The sequence below is a fragment of the Orussus abietinus genome, unplaced genomic scaffold, assembly GCF_000612105.2.
Source record: "Orussus abietinus isolate OABI.00-Male unplaced genomic scaffold, Oabi_2.0 scaffold14, whole genome shotgun sequence".
Taxonomy (NCBI): Eukaryota; Metazoa; Arthropoda; class Insecta; order Hymenoptera; family Orussidae; genus Orussus; species Orussus abietinus.
In genome coordinates, this window is record NW_019395994.1 from 906,172 (window position 1) to 927,383 (window position 21,212).

General features: G+C 44.2%; 1 protein-coding gene across 10 annotated transcripts in view; it reads right to left on the minus strand.

The window, feature by feature from the left end:
- Positions 1 to 21,212, minus strand: part of LOC105698279 — a 206,771-nt gene that overhangs the window by 52,514 nt on the left and 133,045 nt on the right. For all 10 annotated transcript variants that reach the window (XR_001103915.1, XM_012422374.1, XM_012422373.1 and 7 more), the window contains exon 5: positions 9,732 to 9,842. Coding sequence is in view for 9 of the 10 variants with exons in the window: in XM_012422374.1 (XP_012277797.1) it covers positions 9,732 to 9,842 (111 nt within the window). In the remaining variant the exon portion in view is untranslated. The remainder of the gene's footprint in view (positions 1 to 9,731; positions 9,843 to 21,212) is intronic.

Consider the following 21,212-nt stretch of genomic DNA (forward strand, 5'->3'; position numbering starts at 1 on the left):
CTTTCCCGGAGCAGTCTGTATTTCTCTCGCTCTGTCTCTTCCGCGAGCTTTTTACTCCTTCCCTTCGGGGGATAAAAGCGAGGAAAGATGTAGAGAAGAGGGAGGAATCCGAAATGGGGGTTCAAAGTACGACAGGGGCGAGAAAATTCTCGGAGGTGCGTTAATCGCCTTTTATGAAGTCTGGAAGAACCTGTTAATGTCAAGATTTTAATGGCCTCTTCTCCGAAGACGAAAGTAAAATTAAGATACTTAATCATGTATTAACTGTCATCATTCAAGATCTATAATAATCACGGTACGACATTATTACATAAAGCAAAGCAAATAATAACTTCGGGGCATTATTGGCGTCAACATGGCGGCCAAGCTCCTCACCTCATCTCGCTTCGAATTTTCCATTTTAAATAAATTCTCACGATTTGTGGAAATCAAACTTCGGACGGCGTAATTCGAACCACAGCGGTTGAGGATTATTATTCCGAGTCGTACTAAGCCGGGATATTTCGATCTTGGTTACTAATTAACAAAACTACGGGAAGGTAATTCGAAACAAGATGGCCACTCGCCTCGGAGCGGTCTCGAGTACGTAATAATGTCGCCGGGCGGGCTAACTTCGCGAATATGTGACGTAACATCCTGCGGTCGTCCTTCCTCCCCGGGCCTCCGGCGAAAACCGAGTTTCGGCCGCGCCGGAAATAATTACCCTCCGTGGTTCGCCGGCGGAAAGTTACGAGGCGACGGGCCGCCATTTTCGTCGGGCCCGCGCGCCACTTTTATCACGTGACGGTGCGTGCCAAGCAGGGCCGCAAGGGGCGCAGCTGTCGCTGATAAAAACCCGCCCCGGAGCTGGCAGAAATATGCCGACTCGCTTCCGACCCTGCCGGAAATCGAGGAACATCGAGACGCGAACCGATCGATCCCTCGTGTTCCCCGTGACTTTAAAGCGGGGATTCCGAGGCGAAAACCCAATATTTGCTTCGCTGCCAACCTTTCTCTCTTGGCCGCCATCTTTTTTCGCGTACATTAGTGCGATAGCCAGACATCGATATACCCATAGCATATATCTAACACGTCCCATAAAATTCTGTTGCCCAACCAAAATCATATGACAAAATGAGATTTCGAAGGAAGGAGTTGATATGTTGTTATAGTTAGTGATGTTAGTCTTTTAATTTGGATATTTTTAATTTTTCCCTAATTGATATAGATAAATCGGAATCAGAGGGCGAGTTTAATAGGCCGATCGGAAGGGATGCGAAGGGGTAGTAATGCAAACTGACGATATTTGCATCTCCTTTCCAATAAGGGTTTGTCTGCAGCCTCGAGGTAGGAAGACTAATATCGATGTGTCGACAAAGGGGTCGAGCTTTCCAGGCCGGAAGGGGAGGCGCCGAGAAAGAAGACGTCGCGACGACGCCATATACGTATACAAACGATCGCATTGTTCTTGTTTTGCTTTCCTCCTATCCCTTGCATGCTGTGTTTTCATTTCGTCCATTCTCTCGCACCCCCCTATTCCCAATATAAATTCCTACCTGCCATCTTGGGGAGAATAAAGCTGGATTTTATTTCCAGTTCTTCCCGTTTCTCGCCTTGCTTCTAAAGGACCATCGGCAATGGCGACCGGTCGTTTTCTTCCTCCCCAGAACACTTTAGATTAAAACTTTAGAATAAATTTTCTTCTACTTAAAAAATTGATTTTAATAAAATGTGATTCTTTCCAGTATTTGCAAATATATTCCTTGTCCGTAATAATTCTTTCTTTTTTTTTAGCGATTTCTGTTCTTTTTATTTATTTTTTTTGCAATATTTACATCTTGCTGGATCCTCTACACGAACCAACGTAAATCACTCTGCTGACGCGATTTCGGACCTCGCGTAAAAAGACCGTAAAGAAATTGCGTCCCAAGGATTTCTCAGATTCACTCCGGAATTCCCGAGCGAAGAAAAGGAATCTCCCAGCTGCAATTGCTGACTAGGGAAACGCCGACGGAATGTAAGTGTCTCCCGGAAAGAAAAAAGAGCCCGGAATAATTTATGGACTAGGTTCAGGTGAAAAGTGGAAAGTGCAGAAAGAAAGCTGGGAGGAGAAGAGCGAGAACGGTTCATAAGCATTCCCATGGAATTACTTTACTTGAAGAACGTTCCCCCGAAAATGTTCCTTTAAACTATAAAGTAGCATTTTCCCGATCCGATTCAATTACCAAAATGGGCGACCAACGTAACTCGAAGTTACTTCCTGTTCCAAAGTTACCATTACCTAACCAGGTCAACTGAATTCTAAAATGGCCGTATTTATCATTGAAAGTATTTTTATGAGCAATACCGTTGATTTTAAACAATTCAACTAGAAAAAGAAAGGAATAAATTACCATTTACGCAAGGTGTAACTTATTGCAATACGTAGTCAAATATGGAGAACGTATGCACCTCACTGATTCCAATTTATGAAAATGAAGTAAGGGGAAAAGTGGAGGGAATTTTCGTTTAATCAGCACGAGGGATGTAATAAAAGAAAAGGTCCTGAATTTATCTCGGAAATATCTAGTCAGCATCTCGGTGATCCTGATGGGACTCGAGGAGCAAAGATCCAATAATTCAGACACCACTTCCCAAGGATTGGACCATGGGAGATCCATGGGGTCCTCCAATGTCCTTCCCCGTTACCACCGATGGTGTCCAGAGGACAATCGGATGAATACTTCTCCCAGGGGGGGATGACATTCAATTACGTTTACCGAATCGGCGCATTTTGGCAGTCGCGTTTATCGGTCCATGGGCGAATCGAATGACGGACAAGTCGTGTCATCCCCTCGTCGTAATTGCATTTCCCTCCCCGGGATTTTCTGCTCGCCTCTAATTGTTTATGTGCATATCTGAGTACCCGGTCGAGAGGCAGCGAGAGACCGTCTCATCTTTTATTCCCTAACCGTACAGCTTGTTTCCTCTCTGTCGTACATTTATTACATTCCCTGCGTACACGCTCGGGTACACCCTGGAAAGACAACTGCAGGACCCCGGTAAAAAACCGACCAGAGCTGGAATCTCGCTAGAGGATTTTTTCCCGTCGATTTATTTTATTTATTAGGAAAAATGTCGGGAAAATCGAGAGAAGGATTTCCCCATCTCACGTGGAGATATTCGATAAATCGGAAATCAGAATTAAATGAGACGACGGATTTTAAATTTACACATTAGGACGAGTAATTGCAGCGAATTGTAACGAGGAATTGGAGTTAATTGCGAGAAAAAAGGAAGGATGATTTGGACGTATCTTAAGAGGAAGCGAAACCAGAGGGACGTTCAGGAAAGTGCATCCAGGCTTTCACGGATTTCTTCATAATAGCGATGTAAATAAAAAGGGAACCATTAATTCGGCAATTCGTCAAAACTTCCAGGACGCAAACCAAGCCTGAGAAAATCGAATATCTCCCCGTGTTTAATTTTTAAAAATCATTAAATCATTTTTTTCACGAGAGCTTTGGCCTTGAAGAATAGGCGGAGAATATTTACAAGGTAGGTTTTTCATTTCCAGGGGCGGATGAAATTCAAGGGCCCGACATGAACGACTCTTTCGGGGACGACGCGACGACGTCCTGCGTACACAAGGTTACATCCTGCTCGTTCTCTAACAAAGCAGGATCTCTCGCAGACACGTAAATTTCTGAGGCGACCCGGGTAAGGCTCAGGAAATTACATACCCCTTTGCGGAAGTATAGGAAGTGCATAAAGGAGCTGGCGAGGACGAGATCGAGAAGTGCATCGCGGATGCAATTTCGCCGGTTGGGATGCCAACAAAGCGGCGGGAAAGGAGACTCGGTTAAGCGAGGAGCGAGGAGCAACATCCTGTTCTCATGGTGGATTCCTCCTTCGTCCTTCTCTCCGAGGAAGCTATTCCACCCGTGATTGCATCCTCCTTCCTCCCCCCGGGCACGGCTTCGTCCTTCCTGCTTATTTCGAGATCCCGTGCCTTCCCACAAAGCCGCGAAATTTTCAAAAAGAGAAACAAGTCCTTCGCGCCGGCCAGGAAGGAAACCTTCCTGTGGAGAGCCTGGGAGAGGATCCATTACTTGAAATCGCCCTCCGAGGAATATCTCACGATACTTATCGAGCTGTTCGCGAATCGCAGGAATGTCGGAAATGCCGGGTTGAATGTCGAATTGCGAGGGAGGAAGTACTAAGGATCACTTGCAAGGATATTCTGTGAAGACATGGAATCGTGAAAGGAAATGCAGTTACATTGAAATCTGGATAAGAGAAGCGATTAAAGAGAAAGGGAATGATCAAGGATTATCAAAAAATTGTTTGTAATAGCGATTTGCAATTTTTCAGTTATTACATGGATCCAATACGTCAAATTATACCCTGAAGAGTATTTGGTCGAATGCACCAGGATATCGGTAGGTATCGAAAAAGTAGCAGTGGATTGGAACGAAAAGAGAGCACTATGAATACACGAGAAATCGTATAATTAGCTAAGGTAGAACAAGCATTGTGATAGTAAGCATAATAGTTGTTAAGAGCAGGGTACGCCAGACATTTTTGCGTGGAATGATTTCCAGCGAAATTGGGTGTAATTACTGTAAGTGGTTAATATGCCGGTGCCCGTTGGCAATTACAAGCATTCCGGCTATGAATTACCTCCAAGCATACGTCATAGAGATATTCAAACCGAGAGGGAGTAATTATTATAAAGGAATGATTAACATCAGCGTTGCATCGTTTACAATTTCTCTTACTAAAATGATACAATTACGATACCTGTAAAAGCAACGTTCACAGATATAAGAATATCAGTCGTCGAAGACAAGATCCTGGCATGTAGTAATTATTTTCCCATTTCCGAGATTTCTAAAATGCGAAAAAAGGATCTCGAGGCCCGGCATGCTGTTAACAATTAAAATTGCAAGTAAAATTTCGCCGCGGACGCTTTCGACAATTTTTCCGGATCCTGCACACTCGCCCTTTGTCCCGAATCCGGTATTCACGGAGCATTACCTAGCAAAGGGACTGTCCCTTTGTTTTATTGTGTCCACAGGACATCCTCGGTATTTTTCCGAGTTTACCGAGCTGAATCGAATCCGCCATTCCGACATCGGGGGACGAGAATTCATTATTTTCGACTAACGACCATTCGGTTGCGTGAATCCAAAAAGCGTTGTCTGACCAAGGACCTCGCCAAAGCAGCCGGGCATTCCCTTTTCCCCAGAGAGAAAAAAAAAGAAGGATATAACCGAGTTAAACTCGCGGACCTCGGCCGCTCCTTCGGAAAGGAATTCACAGAAAAGCCCGGAGAATGAAAGCGCCAAGGCTCACTTTTGCCCTCCATGAATTATAATTCCATACAGTCCTTTCCCGAAGAGGACCCCTTGCAAAGGACCTCTTTTCAGGGCCTCGACATATTTAGTTTAAAGAAGAGTTCGCTCAAACCCTACCTTCTTCGCCTTTTGCTAGATCTTAAGCCAAAAACGCACTAATTAAGGCGTCAAATTAATTACTAAAAAAAGGATACCCAAGTTTTGCAATTAAGTGAATGCTCCGAGAAACGCCAGAATGATCAAACGCTTCTGTCAAGCAGGAAAATTAGGAAATTCCAAGTTACCAGGACGAAGGAGATCGCATCTCGGGATTTCAGGCACTTAAAAAGTCACTGAAAAAAATTATGCGTCAGAGGAAACATTTTCTAAGTGAGAGATGTTTACAATTTTCAGACTTCATTTAAGCCCTATTCAGAACGCGTGTCGGCTGAGGAAGTTTTCGCGCGCCTTTTCGCGCGCGATTTTCTCGCTTTCACTTCCCAAGATTTTTGATCACAAAGGGAAGACGACTTTTGAAAAGGCAATCGGGATATTGGAGGACCCTGTGTAATACTCGAAGCCAGTACAAAGCGAGTCAATTTACAATCCTTTGAGTCCCAGGGAGTCCGAGGCAAAGCCAGTCCCAGCCGGCAAGTTTGCACCCTTGGCGCGTCCCCTTCAATATGGCGGACAAGGAGGGGGCGGCTTCCATTTGGCAGCACCCATATTCATTACAAATAATAGGCTATTTTCTCAAGGAGCACTCCGAAGTGCTCGAAAGCGAATGTCTCGTCGAGTGGTGTCACTGACGAGCTTAAAGTTAGTCAAGCTCGGGACGAACCTACTCCGCTATCCGGTGAATTATACATCTCGGTTTTGCAGATCCGTACACTCCGAGCACCCTCTCGGGTCCTTCGACATCTTAAGAACATCCCCTGACAAGATAACTCGCCGGATGTTCTAATTCCTCCAAAGAGTCAATTTCACCTCCCCAATGGAGATGTCGTTTCAAATACGAGGAGAAATCGTCACATTTTGAGAAATGCTTTAATCGTTTCTTTTTGGGGAATGTCCTATTTACCAACTTTCAGTTTCGGTAATCCAAAGAAATCTTCAACGAAGAAATGAGGATATTTTCGTATAAAAATTATGGGAATTACGTATGTTCGGTCGAGATTTTGCAACATTTACAGGAAATATCCTAGGCACTGGGAAGGATTAATTAATTTTCTTTCATTAGAGTAGAACAAATGTGGTAAAAAGTTATTCGCGTTAGCCGTGATTTCCAAAGGTCTTCGGGCAACTTGAAAGGGAATATCTCGTCGGGTGGTTTCACCGGCAAATTAAGTTAATCGGCCTTGCAACCTACCTACTAGACTACTCCGTGAATTATGCATCTCGGTTTTGCGGGTGTACACCGGCCTCCCCTTCCGTTGAGTTTCACCCCTTTTGACGACTTCACCATCCCTTAAGAACGCCCTCTCTGATGAGGGAGCTCTAATTTCTCCCGAGAGTTCACTCGACTTCCTCAAATAATACCGATGTCATTGATACGACGACAAAATCGACACTCGACGCGCATTATACAAACTCGCAAACTTCGCCCTCACCTCGTTTAAAATTACTTTAATTCCACGGTGGTAAACTTCTAAAAGATACCCCCTAAATATGAAAATCCTACATTTAATAAATCTCAGATGAAACATTATTGCAGGGACTTCTATTTCCATTTTTACGGCGTTATTGCGGATTGTTATTGGTACTCCTTAGGTCTCGATAAAAAGGTCCAGTTTAATTAGCAATATTATTCCGAGGAAACTTCTTCAAGGAAATTGTCTCGCGAGATTGTCCTGGGACTTATTCTTGCCAAAGTCGAGCGTCAATATCGCAAGAATATTGTCCCGGCGAGCACTCGATCGCAGGCAAATCGCTTTATGAGCAGTCCTTCCTCCGCGGGGCGGTCCTTTTGGTTTTAATAATCCGCTCCTCGAGGTAAGAGTAATCCGATATGACTTGGCAAGAATGTAATTTACTTCGCGAGACAGAATTCGCCCCTCTCGCCTTCGTCCTATCCCCCCGTTTTCAACCCTTAGCCGACTCGCCGCGAAACTTCCACCCCCGCGTTTCCTAGGCGTATTTAATTCTCCTCGCTTCGGGTTATCTTTCAAATATAATATTTCACGTAAACTCAGCCTTCGTTTCCCGTGATACCATACAATGCCAATTTCCAAGTGATTTCAAAACTTTTCGTGATTCAAATTGACATGGAATTTGAAAAACTTCCTCGCCTACCAATCCTCGAGAAGATATCCCCAACTATCATTTCTCTGGGTACGTTCATTCCCTCAAGTTATTTTTTTAACGTCAAACGGTAGATGAATGATTTTCAGAATATAATTTACTCAATTTTAACAGCGTTTAGGACGGTGCAAATTGAGTTACCAAAATTATACGCTCGTTTCATTTTACAAAACGATTTATCTAATCGACAACCGATAGCGAGTACACCTGCGGTGCATAATTGAAATTGCCCGCAAGTAATTTCATCCCGTTCGTCTGATCTTTGTCACCAGCTCACCCTTGTCTCCTGCAACCATAACATCTTCAAAGGCAACTTCAAGGTAATACCTCCAGAGATGAAGCAGGATAGAACCGAGAGGCCACGTGCTTAAATTGCCTATCAACAATGACAGGGTCGGTTTGTCTCATCTCCTCATTTTGGTACTGTCAAACCCACGAGAAATTTTTCAAATCCTCTATTGTCTCCCATCGTTGATATTAGACAAAAATGCCGACAATTATAGACTGAAAAAAAAAAAAATAAGGACAATACGCCCACTATCGAAATTAAAGAAACGTTATTAGTTATAGATCGGAGAGAAATATAGATAAGCAAGAGTAAAGAAATTGTTCCTGGATTTTTAGATACTTCCGGCACTCATTGCCAGCTCGACGAGGGTGGAAAATTTTAAAAGTTTCCCCTTGGCTATGATATATATCTCTCTCTATATATTTTAGCAGAACGGTGGTGAGCTGGAGGTGAATATAAATCAGGAGGAGGCGCCGTCACGGGGACGGATCGAAATCTCGATTTCGAAATCTCGAGCCGGAGGGGACGGAGATTACCGTGGAAATATATTTTCCCTTCGTTGGCCGCGGTTGTTTTTGTCATAATACTTTATAGGGGTTGCGAGTGGGAGGACGTGGAATGTCAGAGACAGACTCGAGGCCTACTCGTATACTTCATCTTCTTCCCGCTGGACCCTTTAGTGCAGATCCAAAATCCCTTACAAGCTGCCTTATCGACGTCTTCCAGTGGATGCTCTTTATGCCCTCTTCATAAAATGCCTATGGGGAGCTTCGAATCCTCAGCTCCCTTCCCTCCCACGTTCTAACCCTCGTTCACATATTTTTAAAAAATTAAAAGGCCTCACTTTTAATTACTAAGTAAATTTGCAAACTCTAGCCGAACAACTGCGGAATAAAATAAATCTTCAAATGACACAATTAATTCTGGGATAAACTTGTGTCATTACCCTTCATTTAAAATGTCGTCCCACCTACTTTCAATTTCTCTGGATAATTATGTCGAAATTACGAGCCACGGACTCGTCTCCAAGACACTCAATAAATCACGTTTTCGAGTCTTTCTTTCGAAACGTTGTCGTGACCTTTCATCTAGTCGCCAAGATGAAGAAGACGAGGTACGAACTTCGCCTAAAAGCCGAGTGTTTCGAGTTCCTCGGCGAAAGTGAGAAAAGTGCGAGGAGAAATGTCGCCGTGACATTTGGCGTGGTCGTGCGATCGGTTCTGGCAAAACCGAGTTTGCCTCTCTCTCGCACCCACGACTCGGCGTATACCTCCGTCTCTCTCGCTCCCTCGTTGCGGCAGACCCGCGATCGCGAGTCGCTCTTTGAGCATAATTTACTTGCGTTATGTCACCTCGCTTAGGCTACCTTCTAACGCCTCGACATAATGGCTTTGCTGCTGGACCACGAGTGAACTGATTTATTATCATACGCGGAATTTGCAAGATTATTCTAGTAAGTCATCGGATTATTTCCTACGCATTTGTCTACATGGCGGGAAAGGAGAGAGCGCTCTACGTACTTGAAGAGTTAATACAATTTACGCGGATAAGCTAGCAATTATAGCCGAGCTGAAATATACCTGTTTCGAGTTTCCGTCACTGGAATTGATGCATCAATGAGAGTAGAAAGTTCCCTCGCTTCGAATGATTTAATTTTCAGAACGGTCTAACTTTTCTAACGCAATTGTTAACGCGGTAAATGGTGAACGCTTGCCATGGAACTGGTACAATTATCAGCAGGAAATCGGCATTCAATTTGAATAAATGAATTTCCTCGACTTAAGTGTGATCATCCGTTCAAGAGGTAAATGCTAATATTTTTTATTTATTAAACGTCGACCAACCTTATTAATTTGGCGTTGCAACTTTGTGATGAGGGCTCGATCTCTTTGAGCAGCAACACGTTCAGCCTGTAGTGTTTGCTCCAGTTCTTGCACTCGTTCTTCCAAACTTTCCTGAAAATAATGAAAATTTCGTTAATTCAATATATTATAAAGAAATATTCGGAATAGTAATGATATTAATTAATGATTTAATCTGACTATTTATCGAGTTATCCCCAGACTCAACTATAAATTAAGCGACTACCTCGAAAAATCGGTAACCAATTTCTTAAGTATAAACCGCGTTTCTAGCTCGTTTTCACCTTGAAGTTGAAGATGAAAAGTTGATCAAACTATCAGCCCGTTTAAGCCTTTGTCGTTTAAAGCTTTCGGGGAAACACTCTTTAATCGGCATGTCGGGGGTGATATGTATCAGGGGTTGTACACGCGTACCGTGCAGGTTTCACGCAAAAGGGCTGGCCAAATGTCGGGGGTGGCAAACCGCCGGGGGTTGTATTTTCGCGCATTGGCGCCAAATTGAAAACCTACCGGTATATCAAAGACGCGGTGGAGGCGAAAGGGGTAAAGAGCCTCCGCTTTCTGAATTATTGAAGCAACCCCAAAGGGGTGGCGAGAACGCTGGGGGTGGTTTTCGAAAAGGGGGACATCACCGTTAGTCAAAATCCTGACACGTACGTCAGTAGTTTCTTAAACGGCACATGTCTTATTAATTAATAATTTCGTTCAATGATACATTAATCCGATATAAAATCATTTTTAATTAATTTAAGTCCTTCTTTATTTCGTTGGATTTTTTATCCTATCGTAATCTTCAGTTTTATGGAAAATTACTAAGAGGAATGCGTTTTTAAAAAGCGAGAGAGGTGAAGGGTTATTGCATCCCCTTTTCAAGGAGGAACGATATTGCACTGGAGAGTGCCTTCCGGCACTCGTGACGCGTTGAGATAATTTTTGCGTCCAAGTAAACGCAAGGATGCATACATCTTGCGTAATTAATGCGTCGACCTTCCGGCACCGTGTGATGTGAACTCGCCTTGTGCGAAATGATGGACGCGAGAAAGGAAGTGCCAGGTTCGGATATTTCCCTCCTCCGAGTTTGCCTCATCCTTTAAGCCGGGGAGAAATCACGACCGATTCTCCCCGAAGAGGTAATAAACAATAGAAAATTTGTTCAAGAAAAAAAAAAAATTACAAAAGACTTTATAAGGATGGCCAATCATATTTGAACATAAGGAAATCCCTATAGAAATGATTTCCCGTACGAAGAGCTAAGCCAAATTCTTTCAAGCAATTTAGAAATTCAACGAGCATTAAATTTTACCCTGAGAGAACTATCAGTGAATGTGTTTCTTTATCAGAGTTTTTATAATGCCGAAATACCACCTTTTCGCGGTTTTTATGAGGTTTTAGCGTCCTCTCCCTTTAAGGGATGTTCGCGACAAACAATGGCCACGCGCGATGGCAGGGAGGGTGCTAGGAGGAGTCGGTAAAGGGCGGTTTTGCAGGGAGGGTGAATCGCGACTACGTGCCCTAGCATACGAATCAACCCTACCAGTCTCGCAACCCTCGGAATCCTAGAACCACCCCTTCAGCCTACTTCATCCACCTATCCGGCTCTCATCCACCTACACCTGCAGATCCCAACACCTCCGATCGCAATGAATCTCCCCAATACGACCTCGGGAATTACGCATACGGCCTCGAAACCACCCCTAACGATTTGCAAATCGACAGGGTTTGGAGGTAGTCATATTAGGGCCTCTATCCGCGTTTTCGATATCGGCGAGAATACGTCTTCAAGATTTTCCCAGATTTCAGTACTCCAAAATAACCCTTTTTTCCATTTTATTTAACATACGCGACGCATTTACTGTTCGAAATTAATGAAATGAACCCCCACCCCTATGGTGATCGCGACAATGCATTGAAAATTTCAATGGCGCCCCCGAATCCGGCCAAATTGAATTCGATACAGAGTTCTTATGAATTTAATGGAATCGTTATTCGAGGTTTAATATTGGGACGTTTAATTAGCCGAGGGATGTTATTTAGAAGCGGTAGGGAATTTCGATTAAATTTATTTCCAAAGAGTATGTAATTGATAATTATTGGAAAATTCGAAGGGATGTTTCATCCCAGTTTTTAATGAACTCTCGCGTTTTACTTTTTTTACACTCCCCCGTTTAAACGGCGTCCGATCGAGGTAAACGAAGTGCATCGATCTTGGGAGAATTCGGTGGACGCGCCGAGAATACGACGCGGTTTGGGCTTCGCAAGCTTTATTAATTACCCAGATAAATCGACTGGGTAACGCAAACCGAGCAAACGCAAATCCTGGCAGTAGATTCCAGTAAATCCACTAGTTACACTGTGCAGGACCTACAAGGTAAACGGGCCAATTGCAGATGCAGATGCGGTTCGAAGATTAATGTGCTTGACTTCGATGTTTGGCTCTGCTTTCCACGAGGATGGTGTCGATGTTAAGCTCAGAATTTACCTTGAATACCCGAACGTATGTAGGCGCGAATCATCTACAAATTCTGACCCAATTACCCCTTCTCCTCTCCCGTACAATAAATATCCCCACAAATTTCCTATTTTTCCTTCCCTTTTCGAAACTCTCATTTCCCTAGAGGAGACACGGTACGATATTTTTTCCCTTCGTACATGGACTTTATTTCTTCAAATGAAATCTCTACCATATTGCATTTTCTATTCTGGGATATAATAATGCATTCTGTTTGTTTTAAATATTTTCTTGTTTACGGGGATTGTAATTAATCGCATTCCCGCCGGATTTGGATGTGTAAAACGGCGATCGGGGATTCCATCCACGTGCAAAGGGGTCTCAGGCCATTCGTCTTAAAGCTCGGACTTTATCAGAGCTCCGAGGCTCCTTTGTACGGAGCTTGCGAGCTTATATTGCTGATTAACATTGCGATACCGTAAACTGCAGCTCTTTCGAAGTCGAGGGCGGAAAGGGGGAAAAAGGTAAATGAGAAAGCTCCGGGGAAAAAATCCCCAGGAAAAGCGAGGAGAAAATATCTGAAAGCTCCGGCTTTTCAAAGCACCCCTCGTGCGCGGATGTCTCGTAAAAGGGGGTGAAATCGGTCGTTTCCGATTCGACGACCGATTTGAGGGAGGTTTACGAGGGGTGGGACTTTTTAATTGTCGGAAACACCCCTGAGTTTTTCGGTGTGTACGTAAGATTTCTCGTTTTCGGCACGTAAGAAGCTATTAGAAGAGAAGGGGCGCAATTTCCTAGGCCACAAGCCACCCTTAGACGATTCGGCGGGTACAAAGGGGTGAGTTTAACGTAAGCTCGTCCGCCGTGCTAAGCTTCTCGGATCCGCGGGGCTTCCTCCTAGTTTCGTCGGGATTTTAGGTCCGAGGGGTGAACCGAAATTATTCAGGAAATATGCATCAGCCGGCTTTGCATATCGGTCACTCGTCCGTAAAATGCATTTTGCGTCTCGCGAGCAAAAACCACCCCTCCGAGTAAGTGAATCAGGGGGTGCAGAGTGTTGTCCCGGAACTCCGGGGGAAACTCGATCGAGTTGTCGTTCCGGTAGATTTAGGAAACGCCAATTTAGAAAATAATTCGTCGACGAAAAACGTGAAATGATGGTAGAAGAGGGTCACAAGGAGGGTGGTTTTCGCGTTTCAGCAGGGCTGAGTACCTCCAAGCGTCAGAGGCGATCCCGGACTCGAGTACTCCATTTCGAGTACCACCTCCAGTACTCGATCACTATTCCTGACTCACTTCCTCTCCACTCGGAATAAATTTCCATCTCTTCGACGTCGAGCAGCGCGTCCAATGAGCTCCCTTTCGCCACCCAACAATTTCTTATTATCCAAAAATCCTGTTTCATCCATTTCCTCATTTGCACCCCTCGCTTACTACATCACCTTCTATCCATCTCGAAAAAACGAACTAAATTCAAGTGAAATTAAAGAAATGTAAAAATCCGAAGTAAATACCGAAACGTCCCTCATAAAAATTCCTGGAAATTATTTTCAGGCCCCTCGGTCCATTTCGTGACTGACACAAAAATTGTATAAAACCTCCACTGTTCTTAGATATTTATTGAGAATTTTTAATAAGCAAAGTTTTGCGCCATTTCCGTTCTTTATTGTCTCGAGCAATGATTTACATGACGCTTTACCGACGTCTTGAGGCACACGAAATCGCCCTGATTTATCCGGCCACTTTGGCAAAGCACTGGACTCCGGCCAGACCGGAAGGTCCACCTCGCCGGAAATCGCGGCGATATTTCAGGGAGGTCTAGGGTCCCTAGGCGAATCCCGGAGCCCCAGGACACCGAGGCCCGAATTTGCATAAAGCGCCGTCGCGGTCGCCCCGCCAAATCAATTTGCAACCCTTCCCCCGCGAGGACGAGGAAGATGTCAACTTGACATTTTCCCCGAAAGAAAGACTAACTTTACGGATTGAATCATTTAAATGGGTCCTTCGGGCCGGAGGATATGCAAGAGGACAGGGACCAATTTCCTGGATTCGTGTCCCGGCATTTTCCGGGATTATTTTGAAGCTGCACAACCGTCCAATTTATATGAGAGCATTTCTTGCCGTTAAAAAATAACGTTGCTAGAATTCCTCCAGACCGCCATGGGTCCTTCTAAAATATTATAATTTTTATTACACACTCTGGGGTGTTAAATAATCTTTAATGATGTTAAAAATAATTATGCCCCTGAGAAGTGTTATTAAGAAAAAAAAGAAAGCTGCAGTGGAAAATTATCGGAGAGGGAGAATTGATTTTAATGAAATATGGGGGAAGAGGCAAAGAAGACGTATGATGAATAAAAGGAGATTGGAGGGGGAAGGGGCGAGAAAAATTGGGGAAAATTGGAGCGGCGATTGCGGCAGTGAAACGATTAGGTGGGAAAATCGATTCGAAAGAGGCTCGGTCGCATTTCCGCAAAGCGTCGTTTTATATAAAGAGGCTGATGGCGAGGCGGGAAAGTGTTCCTTGGGGAATTGATTCCGGGAGAGAGGGGAGAAAGGAGGGAAAGAAAGGCGCATGCCGACGAAAGGGAACGTGACGAAGACAGGGAAAAGTGGGAAAACGAGGACGGAAGGAACCGGAAAAAAAGAGGGAAAAAAGTAAAGATTAGAGACGGATGGCCCGTAGCGACGGAGAATAACCCCAACCCCGTCGTAAGAGACATTTTAATTTACGTCCCCTCGATACGATCGCATCAAATTCTATTCCGTCGCCATTGTGGCAGATTTGCTTCAACCCTAACCAGAAACAGTTTTCTATCAACCCATTTTTTTCTTTTAAATTTATTGGACAATCCAAGTGACGACTACTGAAATAAAATTCAAATCTGTCCTTCACCAGCTCCAAATTTATTATTTATAGGTTTCTATATTTCTAGAGTATATGCAATTATTAAAAAGAGCAGCATTTAAGTAGGCGTCTCTTTACACTTTGCATTTTACGATTTTTTTCCACGATCTTTTGTGACTACATTCTGAAATATAGAGTAACCATATCCGTCGGGGGTTGCCGGGCTTTATTGATCCCCCTTTTTCAGGGTTTTAAATAAAGTCAAGTATCGCTAAAAACACTCTGAAGATCCCCGGCTTTCTCGAGGGCGGAGGGAAGACGCGTCGCCGAATCTCGAAGAATACTCAGGAAGGGAGACTCGGAGGGTAAGCACTCCTTTTTCTCAGAACATCCCCTACCTTTTGATCTCACTGATCCTCTTCGATGATCAATGTCCGAAGATATCCAAAACGGCCGCATCTCCTAAACCCCGATAAAAAAGGGAGATATCGATGCAGAATGCTTGCCTCTTAAGAGGGTGGCTCCGCTTCATCCCTTGATGCTTTCCTCATACGGAATCCTTAAATCTCCTTAAACCCAGTGGGCAATTTTATTTATCATACCAAGCCGAGTATATTGAAAACATTCTCCAAATATTGACTCCATGTAATACACACTTGTACGAATAAAATTATAAGGATTCCTATTCCTACCACAAAATCAAAATCAAAATCATCCAGATTAATATGCGAATAAATATTTCAGCGGTTTAAATTTGTTATCTAATTAACTTTGTTTTCAGGACAATTCGAGGCTGCATTTGCGTATGAATAAAAAGTTGAGAGTTTCTTGAATGATTTTTTGTGGTCTGAAAAAGTACTTAAGCAACCCTCGGTTACTTAGTGTCTCACGTTTCTTCTTCGGGGAAGAGTTCCTTATAAGAAATCCCAGATTCAACCGAAATGCGATACAGAGTCAATTCGAGTTAAAAAAAAATGTGAGATATGTGAGGGCATTTATCAGCCATTATCTTCTCGATTGCAAAGCTCGGGGTGGTTTGTAAACGAAACAAGACGAGGGATATCTATCTCCCAAGAATTTGTTCCTACCAACAAGGGACGACCCCAAATTCAAGGGAAGGGTTCCCTTCTCCTGGGGAATCCAGAGATCCCATAGCCGAAAGATAATACCGAGTCAATTCGAGATATGCGGAAACATTTGTCGGCTATTATCTCGTCGATTGGAAAGCACCCGGTATTTTCATTAGATCCTGGATAAGGAAGTCGAGGTGGTAGTTGCTTCCTCCTAGGGACTTTTGTGTTCTCCAGGACCCCCCGAACACCCGCGCCATTAGCCGTGTCAACATTCACTTGTCCCCCATATTATTTCCGCTCCGGAAAGAAGAAACCGCGCCGTCGAACCCCTGGTACCTCTCGATGGACAAACAATCAGCATACTTCCCCATTTACCGATCTTTAATCTTCGGACTGAAAGACCTGGGGGAATTGCGGGAGATGGGAGCGCTGATAATAGGATTTAATTAAAAGTTGGAGAAAAAGATATAAAAGTAACAAAATTCCCTTTTATCAGAGACTTCTAAAGATCAGGTTTACGCGGAAATGAGGAAAATAGAGACAAGAATTAGAAAAAAGAAACATATGAAATAATGGAAATATGAAAATCGCATATTTTTGGGTATGCAAATTTCAACCATAGGATTTCCAGATCAAATTTAATGGGGTGGTCGCATTTGACATTTCGCGTTCCTTTTTTGAGAATTTCAGATAGTGCGGCTTTAACGGAACGAAGGGTGGAGGAACGGTTTCGGAGGAGAAGGGTAAGGACAACGAGGGGTAGTTAAGGAAAGCGGGAGAGAAAGAGGGGAAGGTAGGGACCTGGGCAAAGGGTGAGCAGAGGGTTAATAGAAATGAAGAGCCTGGCTGTCGGCAAAACACCCTCGTAGCCTGTACACCAGGTGTGCCGCGATAGGGGGTGGAAAATTTCCCAGAAACTTTCGATTTCTTCCCCTGCAAAAATTAAGACGATTTCCCCCATCGCCTAGTTTTTCTTCAAAAAATAATACATTTAAGGAACAAGCTATATATCAAAAGGGGTGGCGTTTTTTTTCCCGACCCCTGCACTGGGGGCGCAAAATATCCCCTATCTGGCGACTTTCCCGTGGGGCGGTCTGACGGAAATCGCGCCTTTCCACTTCCTCGACTCGAGGGGAAGATTATTGCGGCAGATAATCCTTCGATTTCGAGATTTATCGGTCTTTGTTTGAGGGACGCACAAATTAAGGCCCGGTCGTCCGGAAACCTCCCCTCGCGCTTTTTTTCACCCCTCGTCCCGTAAGACTCCGCGGGTATTTAAGTTATGCAGATTTTGGGGATCACGCGGAATCTCGGCGCAAATTGAAATTTCATCCCCCCGGTACACGTGGCGGGGTGATGGGCTCCTCCAAGACACCCCTCGCAGCCCCATCGGGGGTGTAAACGAGGATTTTGCCGAATGAATTTTGGAAATCTCCTTTCCGGCCGGATTTTAGGTCCACGACGGTCTCGTTTGATGGTTTTTTGGGAATTCGATTGGCCCTCTCCGACCAGCCGGGTCATGAGATTAGGCTAGACAACACGACGCAGGACTTAGATCACCAAGTTGGCGAAGTTTCCCCGACGCAAAGTTAGGGCTAAGTCCTTGATGGAAGGGACTGGCTCGCCGTATACCAAGGATCTCGTTCCGAGTACTCCATTGGGTAACCTTATCCAACGGTATTACGGTCTGGAGCTGAACCGTAATCGATCTTGAGGTATCCTTGCGGCCATTCGTCTTCCTGTTAACGAGGCTCCCTGACATGGCCCTGCTCATGTCCGTCGCTCAGCTGAATTTTAATTTTTCTCACACTCTCGAGAGCCTTGAAGAAATGTTTTCCAAGGATCCTCCACCCTTGAAACGATACCAGGTCCAAATAATAATTTGTGCTGTTATTTTCACATACACAAATCATCGTGGATATTTGAATATAAAAAACTCTGCAAATGGTCCGCGAGGATTTTCACGTTACGTAAATTATATATATATAAAAAATTCAATATAGGATCAATTTCGTTTTTCTGGAATTGTTTAACAATCTGACGGTAGACCAGGTTGCTCCGGTGCGTAAAGTCGGAAAGCAATGACAGGATTCACGGAGTGGAACCTCATTCACGGATCACGGGACATCCTGTTCCAAGTCGATATTCTTGGCCAAGAGACCGGGTCGGAAAGATCGAGATGAGTCATCGATCCACTCGGGAGAATCCTCGACCGTGAAAAGTCATAGTTCGATGATCTCCGTGAGAGACGGAACGGTAGGTCGAAAAATCATCAAGAAATCGACCGCACCCGATAGTCGGCTTGATCGGCTTTCCGGAAATTGCTTCGGATGGATCGACATTTTGGATCCTATCCAAAAACGTTCGATCCGCTCGATATCGCGAATCCTCCACTCCATGAAGTGCAAAACACTGAAAATAATTCCCTGTCACTGCTCCGGATTTTTTTCTACCTCGATATTCAGAGAGTTGGGATATTTCATGAGGGGGCTGCCCAATATTTTCCCGGAGTTATGAATATTTCAGACTGATCATTTTTATTGAAAATCAGTGTTGATAGATTTCACGATTTAGGAGGTTGCATTAAATATAGTATATTCAAGTGAATGTTAAAGTTTTAATAAAATATATAAAATCGGGGTGGCAGGTGAATAAACATCCGGATATTTGTGATCCTGCAGAGATAATTCGACAGGGATGGAAAAATTCATCCTCTTATGAAGAGCCCTTAGTCAACACGCATTAGTCAAGCTGTCGGAGCTGTCGTTGTTAGAGCTCGATTGGCACGCGTGCCTCCCGAAGGAAATAATTTCATATTTCTGAAAATTCCACGTCATCGATCAGGCCCCTCGACCAGACACCCCGTCACACTTGACACCCTTCCCTGGACTGCCAAAACGCGTCAGGATTCCCCATAATGCCGACCGACGACACTGACAGATCGTCGACCATCTGACACCGGCTCGGCAAAAGTGCCCCTGAATAAAACAGATTCTCCTCCCCTCTTGTAAAAATGTGATCCCTAAAACTTCCCATCGGACAAAAACCCGCGTTTGTACCTTTTAACAACCTTAAAAGAAATTAAAACATACATTTGAAATCGCTCCTAAGCCATTCAGGATTATTTTAGAGAATCTCCCTTTACAAGTCCAAATTTGTAGAGAACATGAAACATTCGTCTAAAGACTAAGAAGTTTCAATAATATCGCCTGAACTCAACGTACGGATATTTATTCAGTCGTTGTTAATATTTATTTTTAGTCTAAGGTAAAATTCCGATTAATTTATTATCAATTTTTGCCATAGCAGGATTAGTCTTGAGATCGGAAAGAGAAATCACGTGGCCCATTTCAGCCACGTGGACGGTCTTCATTACGGTCGGCATCATTGTTTCTCGATATAGAAACCAATGATTTAGGGATTCCACCCTCGCAAGCCCTAATCTGCCATTCATCTGGCAAGTCATCAACAGGAGCCGTGCTCTGCCTTCACGGAACCGGAAGAGCGATGTTCCTCCCAGATTCTTCCTCCTGAGCAGGACGAAGGATTACCCATGGACCAATCATGGCATTCCGGGACCCTCCGTCATCCCATGTCCTCCATCCATCAGGGATCGCTAATGACGGGCCGAACGATCACCCTTATCCCGAAGGACCCCACGACCTGCTCTCGTTATCCTGCAGAGCCAAGAACGCCGATTTTCGATTTCTGGTCCTTGACTCCTGTTAAAATATGTGTTACTCGATATATCTCGCGATTGCTCTTTTAACCCGTGACCGAGTTCGTGATTTTAATCCTTAACCACTGCACTTTGCGTATGCAATCTCGCACTTTACCATATTTTCAAGTAGGTATACGAGTAATAATAGTCGGGAGGAAAAGAAAAATGTAGATCACGTCTTTTAATAGGAGACATTTAAATTTCTTGTATATATCCACGATAAAATGGCGTTTGGTCAAAATGGCCCTATTTTTGTTCAAGGGTTGATCGACAGCACTCAATTTTCAGCAATCCTTGCAGGTGATGGAGAGGTCCTGGGAAGATCCTGGAGGGGTCCCGGAGAGATCTCGAGGCCGTTGCGAAAGGTTCCCGAAGACACCCCGATGAGGTCCCGAAGACGTCCTGTAGAGACCCTGAAGTGGTCCCGAAGAGATCCCGAAGAGATCCCGAAGAGGTCCCGAAGAGGTCCTCGCCAGAAGGGAGGGAGATGGCGCGGAAAGGGCGGAAGGTTATCTCGGCAGGATGGGGGAGGGATGTATAATTTGGAGGGAAAGCATTGTGCCCCGTTGAGCTCCCTTTGTGGGATCAAGGCATTACTGGCAGCAGTGCTCCCCGCCATTGTTGCAGCATCGGCCAAGGGGGTTGGCCTAAGTCACAATGGGAAAGAGAGCCACCCCCTCGAAGCGACGAACGCCGGCTCCGCGGCTTGTTATTTGTTACCAAACCTAAACCTAAAGCGTACACAATGCCTCCGACCCTGACCGTGCAAGGACCCCCGCAAATCCGGGGACGATCGTGCGAGAAAACTACCCCTCCCAAGTTTAACTCTTTCCTTTTCCGATATGCCCTTTCTTAACGTGACAAATATAAAAAAGGAAATATTTGAGATCCATTTGTTTATAATGCAAAGTCTTGCCTGTTTTTCCGAAAGTAAAAATTTCTCTCTACTAGAAAATTTGAAAAGGTATTTTCAAAGAATCCGATAAGAGGTATAAGGTATCCAATTAGAGATACCAAAAAATAAATAAATTCGTCTAGAATTATACGTTCTCAAAATCATGGGAATTTTTTTTTTCTAATTTCCTTCCGAGAGAATTTTCCAAAATCCGAGCAGAGGTTAGATATCAACGATAAGTGCGCGTTATTAAGTGGCACCCCATTCCCTCCGGACGTTAAATAAATTTCCTGGCATTAATAACGACGATAATAGGGCGAACGAGGGGACGGCCGGGCCAGTTTTTCGAGAGATAATTTCGACGTGTCCCACCCTGAGGATCCGACCTATGGGGAATCTCTATCTCGCCTGCATGCTCGAAGGAGCAAGCAGAAAACCGCGTGATTAAATACTAATGGCGACTCGAAGGGAGGCAAA